This window comes from Homalodisca vitripennis, chromosome 8 (assembly GCF_021130785.1).
Source record: "Homalodisca vitripennis isolate AUS2020 chromosome 8, UT_GWSS_2.1, whole genome shotgun sequence".
Taxonomy (NCBI): Eukaryota; Metazoa; Arthropoda; class Insecta; order Hemiptera; family Cicadellidae; genus Homalodisca; species Homalodisca vitripennis.
The window spans coordinates 8716138-8738651 of NC_060214.1; the positions used below are offsets into that span (position 1 = coordinate 8716138).

Below are 22514 nucleotides of genomic sequence, written 5' to 3' on the forward strand. Positions count from 1 at the left end.
CTAGTAATACAATTCAAAAACTAAAATTAAATAATTAAGCGTTAAATAATATAAAAAAGACTTATGTTACATAAATAAATTAATATAATGAACAAGAGATGAAATATACATATACATATATACATACATATACATGTACATACACATACACATACATACACATCCACATCCACACACGCATACCTAGTAAAAACAGCATTAAATTTGCTACATAATTTCTGGATAAACTCAAATAATGGGAAAAGAGCCTACATGGGCCTTAATGGCCTGTGCGTAGACTCGAGTTGAAATTTTTACGATTCGAAATTTATCTCGAGCAGAGTGTAGATTAATTTTATAAAATTTGATAATTTAAAGAAGACATCTAAAGCAGAATAAACGACGGATATGACCTCGAATTCCGATAATCAGCAATGTAGTGGAGAAAGTAGACAAAACAAATAAAAATATTGAGTGAACAAAAATTACAAAAAATAGGCTAATTACTTAAGTGAATGGATTTTATTATCTATAACTTAAAACTTACAAATGTCGAAGTCACAAGATAACTAATTTAAACACTCACTACAAAGGTACAACAAAATTATTGCATAGGAAGGGTTGATTCAACACGAATGTTGAGCTTAGCTCCAGCTAACCTTCTTCTTAGTGCAGCGTCTGGAATCTGGCGCTTTTTTGGATTTTTTTATTTCTGACGTGACAACGTCTTATAATTCGATGGAGCCGGATGCACGTACAAAAAAACCGGTTGGCAACTATCGGCAAAACCGACTTTACAGACAACCGGTTTGTTAGGACTTTTTTATGGATCTCTTTAGACGAAGATACTTTAGATTCCAGGAGTCACGTCTGTGACAGCGTCAGATCCCAGGCAATACTCTAAGAGGAATGTAATCTGGAGCTGAACTTAACACTCACACAAATATCACTTTTAAGTTTTTAAAACAAAAATTTATTAATTTCCCGTTAAAATATCTAAAACTTGTAGATTTATTAGTAGATTGCAAATGTATTTGTGGTTCAAAGTGCAGAAAGCCTTTCCCAAGTAAAATAAAGGGTCCAATGAACAGAACTTTCTGCTCTATTACACAGTCTGGATAGCATGACTATTTCCTTGGGTGGAAACAGTAATGCAAAGCACATCATTCACTGGAAAGGTACGATATTAACAAACTTGTAATGTGAGTTAATCTTAACTCTGAGAGAAGGATATTGTTCTGGGTCTGAAAGCATAATTAATGACATAATAACATTATTAATGATAAAACCTTTAACCACTATTTGTATTCTAGCTCAAAGGGTTATCCAATTAAACATTTTAGAGTCGCTACCTCTATTTTGGCAAGAATTAGCTTCCCATAATGAAAAGTGGCGTAGGGAGTATCTAAAATAAATCAAATAAAATTCAATTAAAAGATTCCAAGGATTAAAAACACGGTTATAAAACAAACCAATGATAAAACAGAAGGATTGAATAATGTTTATTATGAATAGCAGTGTTTATTTCGCGAACCAATTGAGAAAGCTAAGAACAATTTGAACATTTTCTGGGAGTTGCTTTTTGAACGCCTTACGTGACAGGTTTATCTGTTAACGAATCGAAAAGTAAAAAATAATCCTTAACAAGGTTTAATTATGTACCTATCAAAACTGTGTTTACTTATTACGGTACCAGTATTGTCTTTGACTTTGCAGAGAATAGACCTGCATGCTTTTGAGGATTGTGTGGTACAACTTTTGTTCGGTAATTGTTATCTGCACACACAATTCAACAGAACCAAAATCATTTCGAAATTGCTTCAACCAAAAAGGAAATTGTCATTACAACTTAATTTAAGTTAGAGTGTTTGTTTGGACTAACAAACTTATCCAACGACCCAATAAAAACGTTCTACGAATTATTGATCCAAAATGCAGTAAACACACCAACTCAGTGACTGATATTGATGAAGGAAATGCACTGGCGATAAATAACAACATTGACTTCCAACAAAATATTTACTCGCGTAACGCGATGACCTTGACATTGACATTGACTGATTCGGTCATTACTCTAATTGTGCAATGTGGGACATTTGGGTTTGCCCAACCAATTTCTCGATCTATATTCCTGTCAGGCTCGGCTCGACGAGGAAAGTGGGCGAGTAATCTCTATGCCGGGATATTCCGACCTGCAGATAGCGATTCTTGGAACACCGCTTCGCTGATAGCGGAAACTGGTTATAAAACTGCAAGTACAGTTAATGTATCCGGCAGTCGTGTCTCTCATCCTCAGCTGACTAGTAGCCATGCAGCGGCTAAATCAGCTGTTTGTTTGTGTGTTAGTGAGTGTGTACGTGGTGGCGGCTGCGGCTAATGAAGCGCCTATCGTACAAACCGCCCAGGGCAGATTGAAAGGGACAACAGTTCGGTCGTGGAGTGGTAAAAATATTATTTCTTTCATAGGAGTTCGGTTTGCGGAGCCACCTGTGGGGCAAAACAGGTTTAAGGTATGTTTTTAGAATATTATGCGTGACCATAACAATATGCCTACTATTCATGCTACAAACATCATTCTACTATGTTACCAGTAATAACCTTTTAATTCGTTAAAAAGATTTTTAAAAAGGATTTGGAATATGGAATTTTGTAAGTTAAGTAACACTAAACGTTACTCAGATGAAAGAAAAATGTATTATATTAATTTGGATATTGATAAAATAAAATGTATTTAGTAAAAAAACTTTAATAGTTTCGTCTTTTTTCAAATAGTTTTACGCGAACGTTAGACAATGTATGCAGTCATTGCTTACTCAAAAATTTGTGTATTTACAAAACTACATTATTTAAAAACATTAAGGCATTTACTTTAAATGAATATTTTGATTATTTAATAGAACTGTTTAATTTAAGTCATACCGTATAAAAATAGAAGAATAAGAATCTCAACGACAATGCATACATTGTTGATAACGACAATATTACTCTGTTTTTTTTATTCTGGCGAATTTTTAAAATTTAATTTTATTAGAAAGCGATACACAAATGTATTTTTCCAATATAAACTTGAGATACATTTTAACATCCGTTGCTTTAATTTTAGTATATTTTTCATGTTTATGTTACATCGTGTTTAGTTGTGAGCCTAGTACTTTGTTAAAATACTAAATAAACATAAGATGATCCCCTAACCCCATCCCTAGAAATTAGATAGTTTGGGGTAAATCAATTTGTAATAGGAACACCGATCAATTGACACATTATTTTGAAAAGAATTAAAATATAAGAATAAGGGCGCTAACTAGAGATCTCCAATGTACCAACAAGGAGGTTAGTTGACAGTAAGTGTATTTACCTGAAACGTCACATTTAATTTAGAATTTTAATAAGATACATTTTAAGCTATTTGAAGGCATATAAAACATTTGTTCATCAATGTTCTCATAAATTATTAGATCAAAACATAATACAACACTGGGAGTCAAGACAACTGATATTATCCCAAAGTGGACAGAAAGTAATTCACCATTTTGTTTTTAAAAAAATTCTTGACCCGTATCTGTGTTGAGAACGATCCTTCAGCAGTACATGTCAGTAATACTGAGTTTTAATTAATAATCGTTTACTAAAAAAAGTAATTAAAACAATTCAAAATGTGGGGGGTCCGGACCACTATGATCCCCTCGCTTGCTATATCCTTGGATCAAATTAAAATGTAAACAAAAACCAATAAATATTCCAAACATGAGTAACAATTTTCATCCTGTTTTGTCATCTGTAACCAATGTCCAGTCCTGATAATCCACTTTATCTCTTATTTCTCATGAATTAATCTTTGAGAAACGTTTCGGACTTAACTGTTCTACGTTTTATTGTAATTTATACGTAGTAAAAACTTAAATAAAGATTAAATGAAGACGATTTTTTTAAGAAGCTAGAAGATATTGTGTAGCTTTTGTTATAAATTTGCCACTCTATCTCAACTAAATACTCAATTGTTTTGTAAACATCCAAAATGTTCCTTTGGAAAGCGATGAGAATGGATAGAAGCAAAATATTGTCAAAAGAATTTAAAATTCCAGGACAATAAATAAAGCCAAAAACTAAACGAAATAATTTTATTCATTATGTACCGTAATGGCCTACCGTGTGTCATCGCTGTAGTGATTATGGCGTTGAGGAAGCTGAAGGCGTAGTTTGAAGTGAAACAGTAACATGTTTACAAAAACATTTAAAGTAAATTTTGACATGCAAAGGCGATATTTTTAATTTTCAAAACTTATACACGAATGTAAATTCACTAAGGTAATGTCTTAGATATTTTATTTACTCAAATATTCTCAATTTAGAAAGTTAATATTTAGAAATATGACATTTCAAGTTCAGTATCCGTTGCACAAACTAATCAGTATTTCATTTACTACATCTCGTTCTTCGCCGTGTTTCAGGATCCGATCTCAGTCAATTCATGGAATGGAGTCCGCAACGCTACAGAAGATCGTCCTCTTTGTCCTCAACTTGTTCCTGATGACATCGACATTCCCGGGGGCATTCCCACTTCAGAGGACTGTCTCTTCCTCAACGTGCACACTAAGTCTGTAAGTTACTGTTCTCTACTGGGATAATTAAACATTCTAAACTTACAATTGTAGTATGGACGGTAAATACTGTTGGTGAAGTAAAATCCATGGATAGCAGATTTGGTTATACTGCAACCTGTACTTTTTTGATATAACTATCCCGAAAACTTGAAGTTCTTGAAGAATTCCCAGGGACTTTTTTTATATATTCCCAAAAATGTATGAAATCATGGTAAGACATAATAATATCAATTACTGTTCTCATCAAAATGTAACGTTATGGGTTTGTTTCACTGAATTTAGAAGCAATACTGTGCCTTGTCATAAAATTATGAGGTACGTGGATTTTTTTCTGGAAGGTAAGGACTTAACATTGCCGGGACCTGTAGAGAGCGGGGCAGCCAGCTTTGAAGAACCAAAACTAAATCTCTGTTCACTGGAAAAATACAGGACGTCTTCATTCGGCACTGGTTACAAGAGAAGAGCTAAACCTTTTCCTGAATCAACTTGGCAAAACAACAAGTAAAGATCCGTAATCAACACAGGTGCAGTCCTCCTCCGTAGACTAATGGTTATAGTCTCGGCTCTCTAACCGAGAGATCACGGGTTCAAATCCCGGGGAGGTCTAATTATGTTGTTTGACAATAAAAACCAGTCAACTTCGAAGCCGGCATAGCTAAGACGCTGATGCTTAAACAAGATAAAAAAAACACAGGTGCAAATACCAAAGAGGTTAGAACAACTAGCAGAACAGGCAACACCAGCTGTAGCCGAGAGAGGCTCGTCACAGCTCTTGGCCAACAAAATAAAAGTGGCAGACGACGCCACGAAAAATAAAAACAAAAGTTAAATTACATTACTTATTTTTATGTTCCAAATAGTCTTTTATTGCTACATTGTTAACCATATGAATTACAAAAACACTTTTGGAACGAAAACATTAGAAATCAGAGTTGAAAATATTGCCATTTCATCTTATAGGAGTACACATTATTATGCAAAAATCATTTTTGTACCACTCCAGCAACTATGTTTTTAGAACATAAACATGATGAAATTCAGAAACAAATCCAAAAAAGTTCATTTATGCACTATTTCCATGTACTGTGTTCTATTGCGAAACTGTAAATTACGTTCACTACATTTTTACACACGTGTAAGTAATACAATCAAAGGTAACGGTATCTCCAGCTGATTGGTAATTGACGGAGAGATAATCCTTTATTGTGACAGCAGAACCTCTCCAATTAAGTTAAACTATCTTGTAAAAGTGCAGTAAACGTCATTTGCCATAATTTTAATATTTCCGGTTCATTTATTTCATTTTTCAGTGCTGTTGGTTGGGTTTTTACCCTCTCTAGTATTTAGCCATGTAGTAAGAGCAAAATGTTCTATTAGAACTCAGAGCAACGCATAGGATTCGTCTCATGCAGCTCTTTATTCGTATTTTAATATGTAATTACAAAGAAATATAGATTTCTGAAATTTTCATTTCTTATCTATGAGACCTGCAAAAGTGTACCTCAACCATAAACAAATACAAGTAGATTTTCAACTATTCAGAGTGTATTTTAATTATTAAAAAGGGATTTTACAAGGTGGGATGGAAGTTTAAATCCCTTACATTCACCCTCACAATATTTATATCTCATATACAGTGGCGTAGCAAAGAAGGGGCGGCGGGGGCGGGCCGCACCGGGTGTCACCTTTTTTTGGGGTGACACTCACCCGGTCTCTCAACTTTAAGAACAAACAAAAAAATAAATAAATCGCTAGCACAAAAATTTCTTTTTCGGGGATTCCTCCACTAGCACTAGCTCAGCTCTATGTATAATTCGGGGATTCCCCTAAGAGCCTGACGCTGTCGTGGGGGATTCCCCGTCCCATACTCGCGATCTTTGACGTTTCAGTTGCAACATTTCTCATTTGTTTCGTGAAGTGTGTTGTGTTTGGTTGGCGTGAATTGTTAAACGTGTATTATTCTATAGTGATAGATAATAAAAAGAAAAGATATATTATATCCATAACCTTTATCATATAAAATTTATTGCTTTTCATTTTCGATGGGGTGACACCACCAACTTCCGCACCGGGTGCCACCCAAGGTAGCTACGCCACTGGGACTATAGCTTCTTGCATTCTGAGGACAATCAATTCCACAAACAACACAAATCCGATGGCCGAGCGGTCTTATTTTGGATGAGCTTTGATTGTACTAGTTACACAGAAGATAAATACAGACGAGGTGTGGTGAGGTCCGGTGATTGTTTCAGTTAGTTCTGAGGTCCGGCGCCAGGGCTGCGCCACGTACCTTTCGTTAAAATATTTACCATCTAAGCCAGGTGAGCTTCTATGTAAATTGCTTCCACCAAATGTAAATAAATTGAGGCGTGTTATTAGTTTCCTGCAAGCAGAAGAGAATACTGTAGCAGAAATCCATTGGAGATTGTGACGTGTTTACGGAGAAACATTATGAGCGATGGAGTTATGCGTGAACCGCGTCAAAGTTTAAAGATGGCTGAATGTAACATTCAAGGATCAAATAGAGAAATTTCAAAACTGCAGACATTTGGCGATTTTTGTGGGTGTCAGTCAACATCTTTGATTTTCTACATCACTCACGAACAACACCATTATTAATTACTAGTGTTTTCTCCGTAAACACCGCTTATTCTCCGATTTATTCTACTGCATTATTCCCTTCTGCTTGCAGAAATTAAATGTTAAAAAATTAATTCACATTTGGCGGGGAAATTAATAGAGGTGGCAATGCTCATGCGACTGCAGCTCAGGGCAAAATATTCACCTGAACTAGGCAGTGACAAAATGTTGTAACGGAGAATATATATTTCCCCAAAAACGTACCCAGAAAAAATTTGAAGGAGTCCAGACAACTGATATTTACCCATAGTGGACAGAGAGTAAGGCCACATTTTGTTCCGTAAAAATGTTTTGACTCGTTTCTTTGTTGAGAACGATCTTTCACCAGTACATGGCAATAATACGGAATTATTTAAATAATAATAATACCTTACTAAAAAGTAATTGAAAACATTAAAATTTGGGAGACGGGTCTGGGACCCGTTGGATCCCCTCGCTGGCTACGTCCTTTATCCACATCGCGGATCTGCTAAGTGTCTGGCCGTCATTGCTTAAGATTGGAAGGTTGAAAAAGACGACCCTGGTATATTCCAACTAATATATTTTGAAAATATTGAACATATCGAGTAAAGCGATTAAGTATAACAATAATGTATTTCAGAGATGATACTATATTCTGTAATAAAGAATTAATTTAATTTACATATTTTGACTGTGTAAAATAAATATGATGAAAGGTGAAATTATTTTACGACTACTTTCAAATATTTAAGGGATAATTTGGTATGATTACATAATTTGAATAAAATGTAGCCTATAGCGTTAACATAGGCTAAGTATGTTTCTAGGCTAGCATAGGCTTCTACCGATAATGGTAGTTAGGTCTTAAAACGTGTCTGTCATCATAGTACATAAACGAGCTTAGTCATTTACAAGAAAGTAATTAGTCATAACCTCAAGTCAAGTAAATAAAAAGAACAGTAATCAAAAGTCACAAGCCTGTTGTGTTAGTTAAGTAAATGACATATATGCTTGTTTTACTTTGTTTGATAACATCCTTGGTTATATGTATGCGTTCGTTTCTTGAGTATGTAACACCACTAACTTTAGTAGGTCTTATCACATTATATTTTAAAGAACTAATAAATCTTATAAAAAGAGTGTACTTATTTCTTATTGAACAATACTTTATCATTAAAATAAGATAATGTAAAAAGTAATTACAGCAAGGCCTCGGCTGATGTACCTTCAATATTTATTGCAAATGACAATTTTTGCAGTTAACAGGCAAAAAGCCTGTTATCATCTACTTCCACCCAGGAGGATTTGTGGCAGGAACAGGAAACAATGTCTGGAATGGACCTCAGTACTTCCTGGACCAGGATATCGTTCTTGTCACCAGCAACTACAGGCTGGGGCCCCTCGGTATGTATATTCTGTGTACATTTACTTCATTATGCCGTTTAAACAAAGTTGTTAAAAGATGATCAAGGTTTTCCTGTTGAAACCCAAGGACGTAACAATCAAGGGAGTCCTAGGGGTCCGGAACCCCCCCAAATTTTCAATTCTTTCAATTACTCTTTTAGTACCCGATTATTGTTATTTAAATAATTCAGTATTACTGACATGTACTGCTGAAAGATCGTTATCAACAAAGAAATGGTCAAGAACTTTTTAAGGAACGAAATGGGGCCTTACTCTCTGTCCACTACGGGAAAATATCAGTTGTCTGGACCCCCCCCCCCCAATATTATCCTGGCTACGTTACTGTTGAAACCGCGTAGAAAATTGCTATCACAATTCAAATCTTAAAGTTTTGTTCAAAGTTTGGAATTGACGACTTGAAAAACAATTGGATTTTGGACATTTGTCATCGTTATATATTAAAGTGTTATAATTATGTAACATATAACGATGGCACATATTCAAAATTCTTTCATAAAACCTTGATGATCGCCATTACACCGCTCGCGTAAGCCTAATAAATACGTTGTTATCTGTTGTTTAGGTGGAATTTCTAAAATATTTAAGATGATTAAACTGCTTACAGCAATTTTACAGCTGTAGTTTTTATTAGAAAACTAGCTGTTTCCCGCGGCTTCGCACGCTTATCGTAAGCTTTGCTCGTGTTCACTTCTGGTTCAAGTGAATTATATTTTCCAACGCCAATATAGAATTTGGCTTGCTCTTACGATCAAGAAAAAAAGTGTACGTTTATAGCCATTGTACACGTACATGTACTTAATTAAAAAGTGGTCTAACACTCAAACTTTAAGTTAAACCAGAAATTTATCTTAAAGACAAATATACTTCATAACGTAGCGCCTTCAAATATTGTTTAGCTATATACTTTACGTAACTGTCTTGTAATTGCAGTTTTTAGTGTGCAGGCGCAAAAACGTTTATTGATCTACAACGCCTTACCTAAGAGAAGACTGCTCTACCACAAAAAATATAAGATTAAGAATTTAGTTTTTACAATTATAAAATTATTACTCTATGTATAATGCTCGAATTCCAAATGTTGGAGGACAGTATAATTTTAATATAGATTAACAATCGAGCCCTAGTGAGTTTTAAACTCTGTATTTTAGACATGTTGTAAGTTTTAAAATAAGTACTAACTCATAATTTGAGATATGAATATAATGACGTTTATTCCACAGTAATTCAAATTTAAAAGACATGGCAATAATGGAATATTACTAACCACTGTTACCAGTAATTGTGGCTAGTTAACAAATTTACAATACATAATAAATATAATAGATTTGAGTTTAGTTCAGTAAATCATTAAGGTTGACGTGAAGGTTTTGCAGTATTTGAGGCCTGTCTTGATGCGGGGGAGGCGAACAGTAGATAATATAAGACAGTTAACACTTTTTACAATGAACCTAGACTTAGCTTGTTTGCAGTGGACACACCGTTTAAACTACGATTACAAATTTATTTGATTTCATATATAAAAGTACACAGTTTATTATTTTATACAAATACAAAGGCAAACAGATATAATGATATTTAATTAATCATACGTAAAATTTTAACCAATATTTTCCTGTAAACAAGTTCTTTTTTATCTAAAAGCCATATTTTCAGTTTTTTACAAAAAAGGTTTATATTTTCTACTTTTTTTATTTCAGTAGGCAACTTGTTAAAATACTTCGGTCCCAGATATAAGAATTATTGTTTTATTATAAACTTGTTTACTTTTGGTAACATGAATAATCTGAGTTTATTACTGCGCATATTATAATGGCTCCTTGAGAACCCTCTGTTGCCACTTCTGCAATAAAAGAGTATTAATGTTTTAAAAGTGAACAAATGTTGTATAGGGAGGATGTTAAGGTTTTGGTAAAGAGGAAATGAAGATTCTAATGTTGACTTTTTTAGAATAATGCGTAGAAATATGTTCTGTGTTCTTTTCAAGTTGTCAGTAACTGTCTTTGACCCACCTGCCTAACAGACAATGTCATATATTTCATTCATATGAACTTTAAAAGTAAAAAAGGAAGATTTTACCATCTGAGTTTGTTATATTGTATATATTTTTCAGTAATTAAGATAATTAAGTATTATGTAATTTAAAAGATTTCCTCTTTATATTTAATTGGTAACCCCGCCTGAAGGTGTTTAATTTACTCTTGGGAACAATTGTAAGAAACAATACTTCTGTTATAAGCTGAGCAAAGTCTAACACTCAAGAGGTTAGAATATATAATTGTTTCTGTCTGTCTTTTCGAACAGAAATATTTCAAAAACGAACTGACCTATAGAATTTAAATTTCGCAAGAAGCTTTTTTCTATGTGGGCAACACTGAGTTCGATGATGGTTCATGCCACTCCATGGGATTTTGCTGGGACGTTGGCAAATTTATTTACGTTGGCCTTAAAGGTGCCCTTATGGTGATCCCGAGAAAAAAGCAGAATAAATAAACTGAGCACAACTTTATATCATCGTAACAAGTGACATATTAACAGGTAACCAAACTACCCCAACACATATGAATACAATATTTTTGTAACTTGATGTGTGAACTTTTATTAAATTTCAACACTGCTGTGAAATCAACATAATGAACAAAGTGAGAACGCATTATAATATCTCGACTAAGATATCATCTGAAGATTTTTAATTTTGCCAGAAACTTCATTTCTACATAGACAATAATGAGTTCGATGATGGTGCATGTTTAACCATGGAATTTCGACTGAGCGTCATTGAAGCCGATCACTCAGTTGGCTAACACAACTTCTTTTTTTTTCTGGAGGATGTGTATGACTTAACTGTCCACAGGACATCTCAAAACTCAAGAGCAATAGACTCAAAACTTGACATGCAACCTCAGCGAAGACTGCTACGTAACAAGTGACTATTGACAACCCCTGTTCCTTCTCCTTCAAATTACGATCCTTAGTTTTGTAATAAATTGCTGTGAATGATTCAAGCTCTGTTTTAGGTTTCATAAGCACGGGAGACGCTGTGATGTCCGGCAACTACGGACTCAAAGACCAACTGGAGGCCATGAAGTGGGTCAAGCAGAACATTGCAGCCTTCGGAGGAGATCCTGACTCTGTAACTCTGTTCGGTTACAGTGCTGGAGCTTCGTCTATACAGATGCACATGCTCTCTCCACTGTCCAGGGGTGAGTTTAAAAGCGAAATAACTTTGGACATGTCAGTCTGAGAGAGAGAGAGAGAGAGAGAGAGAGTGAGAGAGTGAGTAGGAGGGGTGGGGAGAGGGAGAGAGGGGGAGGGAGAATAAGAGGGTGGGAGCGGAAGAGAGGGAGAGTAAGAGGGAGGGAGAGGAAGAGAGGGAGGTAAGAGGGGGGAGAGAGGGAGGTATGGAGAGGGGGAGGGGGGAGGGGAGAGGGGAGTGAGAGGGGGGAGAGGGAGAGATGTGGAGAGGGAGAAGAAGCGCGGACTCACTTCCCCCTCCATATTCCATACCAACCACTTGGGAAGCAGGGAAGCAAAGCACTTGGTTCCCACTTGTGTCTTGTGAAGGAAGTAGATCGAGCAGTGAACCCCACTTGCTTTGTGTACTTTGGTCGGTTTTTGGTGGGGGTAGTGGTGGGCGTGGTCGAGCTCCTGCTCCTTCCCCCCCCTATGCGCAAGAAATCTTCGCGCAGGTCGCTTTCAAAGCGGCTCATCTATAGTAGAGTTGCTTTCCTATAGTATCTGTCAGATTTCTAATCATGTAATGGCTCATAGTAGACGAACATGGTTCTGTGCAAATATTCTGTATTTTCCGAACGACGGAGCATTGCCCAGTTTTCACCACTTTTTTCTGGCCTGACTTGTATGGGATTGAAAATTACAAGGATTTGTCTTTTATTACTTTACTGCATTAGAAATGTATCGTTAAGTAATAATACATTTTTTATTCAATTTGGCCGATGATCATGTCTTCACCTTATATTTGACAAAATTTGAAACTATAATTCTTTGCAGAATTTCTTTTTTCACTTTTATAGTTTTTACGACTAACAAAATGCATAATTCATTTTCTTCGTTAATATTCTCGCTGTCTAGAGATTTGTTTAAATCCTCACCGTTTGTTGAAAATGCACATTTTTCATTTTTTTCTTTTTTAAGGAGAGGCCGATCTTCTTTTAAGTCTTGTTCTACCCGTCCTCATGGGCCAATGGCCTTTTGAGGATCTCACAGGGTTAAGTGATACAGTTCAAGGTCGATGGCAATGATGAAAAGTGGTCACAAACAGAATTTAATCTTGCTCCATCTTTAACTGAGATCCAAAGTTCGACTTTTAGACGGCTCGACCATCGAAACTCTCAAATCAACAAAAATTTAGATCACTTTCTAAATCAGTTTTGGTAAAAGCTTTCTTAGTGACATATTTAATTGTTCATTGACTGTTAATGCCTTATAGGCTTGTTTCACCGAGCCATCACATCCAGCTGCAGTGCTACTACCCCTGCAGTGATAGTCAGAGACCCGGCCAGCCTGTCTCGCAGGTATGCCAATCTCCTCAACTGTTCCACCGAAACTTCCCACCAGATCAGGGACTGTCTCTTGCAGAAGTCTGTCGCAGATATATTGGCAGCAGGAGGTCAAATATGGGTAAATAAACTTTTTCATGCACGAATCAATAAATAATTATTCTAATACAATGGTCTCAATATAATTTACAATCATGCGCCTTGAACAGGATACTTTGCAGCCACCGTTCACAATATTCGCTCCGGTGGTGGAAAAGCAAGGAGGAGACAAGAGGTTCCTGAGGGATGATCCAGTGAAGTTGTTCAAGTCCGGACAATTTAATCAAGTCCCTCTGATCACTGGCATCACCAGGGACGAGTTTAACTGGAGAGCCCAATGTAAGTTTTAATTGTAATATTTATAATTATAGTGTGACCATTTCCTGTATTACTAGCAAATATTTGTTTCGTGTTCATCTTCAAAACGTTTCTATACTTCGCTCCAAACTATTTGTTGGTACTTTATAAGGTTTTACTTTAGGTACTTTATAATGTACTTTATAATACATACTGCATTTGGTGCGGATGGAATATCCATAAAAATGGTTCGGGGTTTGAGTCCTTACTGCATTGGTGCAATGACTCACCTCATAAACGTCTCTTTAAGAACCGGCACTTTTCCAACCAGCTGGAAGCGGAGTGTGGTGATTCCTCTTCCAAAAGGCCATAGCCCTTCTTGTATATCCCAGTTCCGGCCAATATCAATTCTCCCAGTTCTGTCTGTAATATTGGAAAAAGTTCTTTTAGAGCAGTTGGTCTTATTTTTGGAATTTGAGGGGCTGTTACCGGAGTCTCAGTCAGGATTTTGGAAAGGTTTTAGTACATGCTCGGCACTCCTCAATCTAGTGGATGACATAATTTCAGCTAAGGATGGGGGTTTGGCGAGTTTGATGACTGCATTGGACTTCTCACAGGCCTTTGACTCGGTAAACTTTGAGTTGATGCTGGCAAAACTGGCTTTTTATCGATTTGATGAAACTTCGGTTAGATGGTTCTCATCTTATTTATTTGGGTGAACGCAGAACACAAAGGTTGACGGGAAACTGTCATCAGCAATTCCTAGATCTGTTGGAGTTCCTCAAGGCAGTTGCCTGGGACCCATTCTCTTCCTCATATATACCGCAGATCTGAAGGATCAGTTGATATACTGCTCGCTAAGTTATTATGCTGATGATTCACAGCTGTTGTTGTCTTATCGAACCGGTGAGTCGGCTGAAGCTACACGTAAAGTCAACAATTACTTGGAGAGAGTAAAGAGGTGGTCAGATGATCATGGTCTTCGGCTAAACTCCGATAAATGTTCTGTTTTGTTAGTAAATGGCTCATTTTTGAATGGCCAATAGGTAAAGTGCATGGCTGAAGGTTGTATCCATGTAGACGGTAAGCCTTTGACTTCATGTAATACTTTGAAGGTTCTTGGCGTCACTCTTGATTGCCAACTCGACTTTTCTTACCACGTGAAATCCATATGAAAAAATGTTACAACCAAGTTGAAATTTATATCTAAGCTAAACATAATACTGCCAGTCTCTTCTAAATTATAAATTATAAGATCAACAATTTTCCCTTTGCTTTTTGTTTAACACAGGAACACATGATGGTTCTCACCCGCTTACAGAATTGGGCATTGAGATTTGTTTACGGTTTGAGGAAGTTTGATCACATAAGCGAGTACCGATTAAATGCTGGGGTGATGTCGGTAGAGGGTTGCTCCCATCTTCAAACCGTTAAGCTGATTCATAAGGTTCTTCAGACGGGAAGGCCAGAATATTTAGGAGAAAGCTGGTTTTTAGGCACGAGGTGAGTCAGCGCTGTATTCGACAGGATGGTCTATTAAACCTACCAAAGACAAGTTTAGAGACAAGGAAAAAGGCATTAGGCACTTTGGACCAAAAAAAAATATAATTCTCTGCCCACTGCAATAAAAAACCTCAGCCTTTTAAAATAAATTTAAGAAAAGTGTTACAGGCATATTTACGAGTAAGTAATAAATGTTACTCGTAATTGTATTATTGTGTGATCTATGTATGATGCATTTTGTACACTTTGACAGGAGTTGTCATGAAAAGCAGAGTTTGTACTTTGATGAACGCTCGACCAATAAAGACATTTTTATTTATTTAGTTATTATATATTATAAGGTTTTCGAAATGGCATTATATATGCAGAAGTTTAAAAGCAATTAGAGTTGGATTATCAACTTCAAAGACCTATTAGTGTTTTTGAATCTTTGAAACCGTACAAACAGTTGTTGTGTTAACAACAGCTCGAGTTATATTGTATAAGGCCATGTATACATAAAAATATCAGTTTCTCCCTTTTTACTTAGTTTTAGATCACAGTGTACTATTACCTTTTAAAGTTATTAGTTCTTAAGTTTTTCACATGTAACCTGATCATACCCTTAGTCCATAGTCTTCTTGCGTACTACCTCCATTGATTTCTTATTTATTCTCTGTTTCAGAACTGTATAGTTTATACTTTATTCTAGATTATAGTTTTCGGTATAAAATTTCACATGAATGCAAGATCCTCTTGAGCACATCGTCTGCATATAAACTCTATATTCTGGAGTGTCCATCTCTCTACAATATGAACAATCTCTTGATTCAGCCATCCACACATAGAGATAAGGTACACTCCAAAACAACCATGGACTAATAGTAGCTGGGTGAAATATAAATGGTCATTCCGTGACTTCTCAATACGGTTTTAACAACATCAGTGAGTAATGTTCTATCCAAAACCCACCGGCACTGCTCCAAAGATTCTGCGACTTCTTGACCGTTTCTTAATTCCTGAGATTGTCCGTCATTCACGCCTACGTCTGCTTTAATTCTAGCCAGCAAATTATTAACAAACCACTTGCGATCACAAAAGTGGCATATCTTGAATGTGTTCTACACTACAAACTCGTAGTGCATTCCTCCGGTTAGTCTTCTTTAGTCACTCCATCGCAATGGTGATTATAGAACTCTGAGCCAGGTTAGTTTTACAAGTAGACAATAAATATTACTAGTGATGACAACTTCTTTCTGTGAATGTTGGGCTAACCTCCAACTCAACTTCCTCTTAGTGCAGCGTCTGGGATGTGTCGCTTTTACAAACTTGAAAATCTAGAGTCATGTTCGAAAAATAGTCAACGACGGAGAAGTCCAAAATGAACTCGTTTCATCGTTTCGACATCAGAGACAACTAGACCACAAGATATAGTGTAATATAGTTGAAGAGGTATTTTCATTGTCTCATCAGGTATATAATTGGGTGCACTACGATGTGATAAACACGATCTGTAAGCACGGTGGAGCAACCGAGTTTTCTACACATAAAAAGGAGCTATGGCGGGAAGAGCTGATTCCATGTGTATGTTGAGTTAAGCTCCAATTCTCCTTCCATTTTGAGCTTCTTCGTCGTCAACTTTTTTTGGATCTCTTCAGACGAATATCACTACAGATTTCAAAAATCAAGTCTCTATCAGCGTCAAATCCCAGACGCTGCACTAAGAGGAAGGTCAATTGGAGCTTAAGTCAACATTCAGAAGGAATCAACCATTCCCACCATAGCTACTTCTTTCTCTTACTTAGTACATTTGACATTAGTCTTAAAAGAGTTTTTGACTTACCTGCAACTGAAACGTCCTATAGACTATGTTCCAAGATATTCCAGTCTAGAAGAATGGCATACGTCCAACCCAATGACGGTAACCACACTGTATGAGAGAACTCTTCTTGTATCATCTTCTCTGGTGCAATGTAATCCTCGGTAAATGTAAATCTGTCCATTTCCTATGTCCACCTCTCCATGTCAACCCCATTCATGTGATTGCTCCTCCAAGATAGCATATCAAACTTATTCTTCCTGGTGATCTGCAAAAAAGGATCTCTATTATTGAGTTATTCCACAAAGGTCCTTCCTAAGCTAGATCGCTGGAGAGCCCAGCTATTCACCATAATTTTTACACATCCCCCTTCTAATTTAGTGGAACGTAAATATTCTTGTATCATGAACTCTAATCGGTGTATGAAGAAAAATCTATCTATCCAAAATCTATCTTCAGGACCTAAGCTGCTGTAAAATTCATTTCGGATAGCAAGCAAAGTAAAATACAGGAGGAACCTGCTGAACACCTGCTCTTTGATTGTCCTACAATAGCAAGGGAGCGGTATGCAATCTTTGGTGGTCTGGACAAGGGTGGTGAATTTCCCCAGCAGGACTTGATCGGTTGTTCTCGGCGATTAGTAGAACGACTGAAACTGGTTATCCTCATGGTACATTTACCGGGTGCGCTAATGGTTCTTGAAGCTTAAGTGCACATCTATAGACCACACCTTAGAAGAAGAACAAAAAGAAAATACAAACTGTAAAATGTGTAATCATTTGCTGTTAAAATAAAAAAATCTTACCAAAGCGTTGTAGGTTGTGATTCCTGACTTAGGCGTGCCACAACGCTTTGGTAAGATTTGTTTTGACCCTGCCTCCCTCCTCTTAATGCCACTTCAACAGCACCGATGCCTCTATGGTTTTTTTCCTATTTTATACATTTATTATTTATTTCATAACATTTCGGCAGGAAATCTGCTAGTAATAGGTTAGGTTGTTCTGCGTGTTGACCTTTTGATCTTGAAAATACACCATTCCTTAATTGTTTTTCATCTCAGTAAATCTTTCCTTTAAACTATTGGTAGTATGTACGCTGATAAATTTCAATACCGTAATATGTAAATACGGTTTTTTGGCGCGCGCGCGCGCGCGTGTGTGTGTGTGTGTGTGTGTGTTGTGAGTGTGTGTTTTGTGTTGATGTTATATGATAATTAATCACCCGATTCAATTCGTCCACAATCTCCAGGGAAGCAACTCGAGCCTACGCACAGGCTTTCTGCCCATGTAGGCTCATTTCCTAGGCCACTTTAATTCGATGAGTGTAATATTTTCATGTTTAATGTTTTTTAAGTACACATTTAAATATTATAGTAACAAGATAATATAGATTTGATAGTAAATGTGCTAGCATGTAAATATTTTTGGGAAATAAATTATGATTTGATTTGATTTTGATTTTGTTTATTTTAACCTAGTTTGTAATTATGTATTAGGTTAGTTCTTTACCTGAAGAAGAGATCAGATTGCAGATCTCGAAAACGTAGTGTTACTGATTTTTTTTGTTTCAATGAACGATGACAAATGTCTGAAAAAATCCTGTTTCCTATTTAAATTTATTATTCATTCTGAATTTTAGAGAGAAGATAGAGACAAAGAGAAAAAACTCAAGTTGATTCTTTTCAAAGCTTTTGATCTAGTTTTCACTACTAGAGGAAAAAGTAATTTAATTTCATAGGTAGATGATGCTTTATTTTTTGGTAACATTTTGGTATATACATATGTGATTGTTTTCCAGTTCTTCTGACAAACTCTACGTATGTAAATCGCATAAACAACGAGTTCGACGAGATTGGGCCGTGGGAGTTCCAATACCCTCGAGAGCCTCGGAGAGTCTCCAAGAGAATCAGCGCTGCTTTCAAACAGTTTTACTTCAACAACCAGCCAGTGAGCAATAGCACTGAAGAACAGCTGGGATGGGTGAGTCACTGCGGCACTTAACTCTAAAGTACATTATGTATGAAACGAATTAATGAGATAAGGGCGTTGTTATTGTGCATGACTGATTTAATTCTTCCTAAATTAATTTCTCTTTGCATTTTGTAACCATGGTGCTTTTATTGTTCAACATTACCAATGTTACCCTTAGAGATAATGATATCTCCCATCCAGTAACGTGTATAGACAATTATTTCGGAGGGAGACTTGACACACTGGATGGTTTAGGCCAAAGGGGGTATTTTCCTTCCGGTCAACGACGTTCATGTTATTTTTAAAAAAGGACTCTTAATGAAAGTTATTGCTGAACCCAGTTTAGGGAGTATAAAGTACCCTCCAAAAAATAGAATAGTATCCTCTGAAATCTTTCCCTAGGAAACTGCTGAGCTTTAAGTGTTTGGATAAATTGCTAATGATAGAATTAAGGCCCATTTCTCTATAGGAAGGTCTTCAAAAGTTAAAATGCTTTTGTTTGTTTATTATGACTGGATGAATATTGTTTACATACTAAAGCGTCTTGCTAAACTAATTGTATGCACTCTTCTCTTTCCAGTTGTATGCTGACTCCCTCATCATCTTCTCTGTATGGCAAGCAGCCCAACTGATCGCAGAGAAGAGCTCTGCTCCAGTTTACTTCTACAAGTTTGACTTTGAGGGAAGGTACAGCTACCGATACCGACTTGGCACACAGATCCCTTACGGTAAGAGCAAGGACAATACTAATCTAGACGACTTACTGAGGTTTTTGTTGTCAGGACAAGAAAAATATCCTCTCATAGCACTTAGTCCTGAAAGGACGAGTACATTTGCGCTGCTTCCAGAGTGACAGAATATTCAGGATTGGTAAGTTGGGGGTAGGGCTGCCTCCTATTGAGGACCACGGGGAAGGATTGTGGGCATTATGTCTCAGTCATGTCACTTTGGAATGAAGGGAGGCCAGCTCTGTACCAGCTTCTCCAGGTGGCACGCCCTTATGTCTAGGCTAGTAACTGCCTTTAACCAAAACCAAAGGTCATCTTCCACAGCAGCCTATTCCTGTAGACTTCCCTTGCACCCCAATATCTCGACTGTGTGCCGCTCCTGGACATGCATGGGGTTGTCCATATTTAAGTGACGTATTGGTTTTGCTGTACCCAGTGTAGGTTCAACTGGTATGTATAAACCAGCCAGAAGAGAACCCTCCTGAGTTGAATCACTAGGATCAGTCAACAGAATTTGCTAGCTTACTTCTTCCATGTCTAGAATAACGCAAGAATTAAGCTGAAATGATTGTTTAAGCAAAACAACTAAGTGGGTTTCATTGTTCTGTTCTCAGGAGTCGGACATCATGACGACTTGATATATTTGTTCTACATCAAACCCTTCTTCCCGCTCTTCAACCAGACTGACCCAGAGGCTTACATGGTACGCACGCTGACTTCTACCTACGCAAACTTTGCTAAGACCGGGTGAGTTTCAATTCAGTCACTTTACATTAACATGAACATTTGTATCATTAGTTCTCTCAGTAAACTTGGAGGAATTAAGATTCAAGATGTTCGTACTTCTTGCCGAACATTACAGAATGTATAAGGGTAGGTTCAATCCTGCCTTAACACAAGCTTACGTGTCCCAACATGAACTGACAGTCTCAACATGAACCGACATGTCTGAACATGAACCGACATGTTTTAGCATAAACCGACCTGTCTTAACATGAACCGACATGTCCAACATGAACTGACAGTCTCGACATGAACCGACATGTCTCAACATGATCTGACTTGTCTTAACATGTCTGGCTTTAACTGAGCGGCCTATTTTGTAATCTGCTATTCTTATTCCAGACGAGAATTATTAGAAAGATATATGCAGGCTGACAAAAATTGCCAAATATACTTGCTAAATTGCTAAAATTGGTAAATTGCTAAAAATAGAAAAATATGACCACACATTGCATTACACCTGTATGTTTGAATAAATCAAATTCAAATCATGAATGTTTTATCTATATGCGATAATTTGTATTTGAGTTAACAACAAGAATGTTACTAAAATAATTTATTATTACCCTTAACCCACTTATGTAATATCCTTATTATCTGTTTAGTTAATTTACAGCTTGTGATGACAAAATATAATTTAAAAGAAAAGTATATCTGAACTCATTTGAGTGAAGTTTTCTACTTGAAATATGTATTTATTTCCTATTTTGAATTGATACTAACTTGTTTTTCTTACATTTTAATTTTAATTTTAAATTTTTTAATCATATTTTATATTATTACTTGTTTCTTATTATATACTCATATAATATCATTAACTCATATATAAAAAGATTAATCGGATGTTACAATTAGTAAAATATCCAAATAAAAATTAATAAAAAAAATAAAATAAGTAAAATAAGTAAATTAAGTAAAATACAATAGTAAAATTAGAATAATCTTATGTAGTAAAAGTTACCAAGTGCAACATATCCTCCATGGTCTGACTTTAGACTGAACACATTCAGTACCAGTATTCCAGAAAGATCCAAACTACATAAAATATCAGCTGATAGAAAATTATGACAGACTAAGAAAGTTCTTGCATATAATACCTTTAATTACTATTATGATTATGAAGAAACTTCTTCAAAAATCGGAAGAATATGAAATTGCGATGCTGCATGTTTAATCTCCGATTGTTTTTATTTTGGTCTACTTTAGGTTTTTTCTATTCACAAATCCAACAGAAGTAATTCATTGATTAGCTCAACATAAAATTAATCAAGTGCATTATCAGTAAATGTATGTTTCACAGATTTTATTGCAGTATTGTTTAAAACTAGTAGTAGTGAGTTAATTTTGAAATATCTATCATGAAAGTTCCAATACTTCTAGACTCCACCTTTTTGTAGTTATTACACTTATACTGTCCTGTTAACTGATATCGTCTCTCTCTCTCTCTCTCTCTCTCTACACAGGGTTCCAACTCTACCAGACTCCACAAAGCAATGGAACCCGATGACCAAGAACCATCTTCAATACCTGAACATCGCCAAGCCTCCGACTATGAAGCCGGGACTTCCCTACCCTGACCGCATGCAAGTCTGGGACTCTCAACTTCCTATAGACGGACCTTACCATCAGATCTTCTACTGACGTCATTGTTGTTGCATTGTAATAATTGACTGAAAAGAAAAATAAACTTAGTATCCTTGTGTTTACATTGTACACAACATCTTACGACATACATTTCGGAATTGTGCATGGTATTAACACAATAAACTATGTAACAAAATAAGTTAAAGAAATATTCACATGCTGAATAAAATAAACTTACTTCTAAAGACGTATTATTAATTAATAATAATAATAAACCCTTCATTAGTTATCCATCATAAAGTTGTATGACCAACGTTATACTATATAATGTTTTATAGTAGAACGTGCAGAATTAGTTCACTTGACGTCAAAAACTGTATTTTAAGAGTCTATTACTAAATCGGTTGCATTAATTTGCTAAATATTTAGTTAAGTTTACTGAAAACTACTACTAATACACATCTAGAACGATCTTTAGGATGGTAAAGACACTACCTTACGAGTATATATTGTATGATTATTTTACATACGAGTATTATTGTGCTTGTTTTGATTTCATGGAAAGGAATACTCGTTATTATAAAATAAGAAATAATAAAACTCGATCCATACTCCAAGAACTCATCCAACTTTCCAGAACTTGCTGAACTCAACATTTGCATTGAATTAACCCTTTCCACCACAGCTGT

The 22514-nt window shown here is 36.0% G+C and overlaps 1 protein-coding gene across 2 annotated transcripts in view; it reads left to right on the forward strand.

Moving 5' to 3' along the window:
- LOC124367252 (esterase E4-like) overlaps positions 1-21947 on the forward strand; it is a 42690-nt gene extending 20743 nt beyond the window's left edge. The window contains exons 1-10 of one of the 2 annotated variants that reach the window (XM_046823951.1): positions 2227-2489; positions 4428-4577; positions 8441-8585; positions 11621-11806; positions 13054-13244; positions 13333-13501; positions 18558-18739; positions 19311-19458; positions 20073-20205; positions 21705-21947. In XM_046823951.1, coding sequence (XP_046679907.1) covers positions 2289-2489; positions 4428-4577; positions 8441-8585; positions 11621-11806; positions 13054-13244; positions 13333-13501; positions 18558-18739; positions 19311-19458; positions 20073-20205; positions 21705-21882 — 1683 coding nt within the window. In that variant the 5' untranslated portion in view covers positions 2227-2288 and the 3' untranslated portion in view covers positions 21883-21947. Of the gene's footprint in view, positions 1-2226; positions 2490-4427; positions 4578-8440; positions 8586-11620; positions 11807-13053; positions 13245-13332; positions 13502-18557; positions 18740-19310; positions 19459-20072; positions 20206-21704 lie in introns of those variants that run through there. The other variant, XM_046823952.1, reaches the window with a different exon arrangement.
- Positions 21948-22514: the final 567 nt, after the last annotated feature.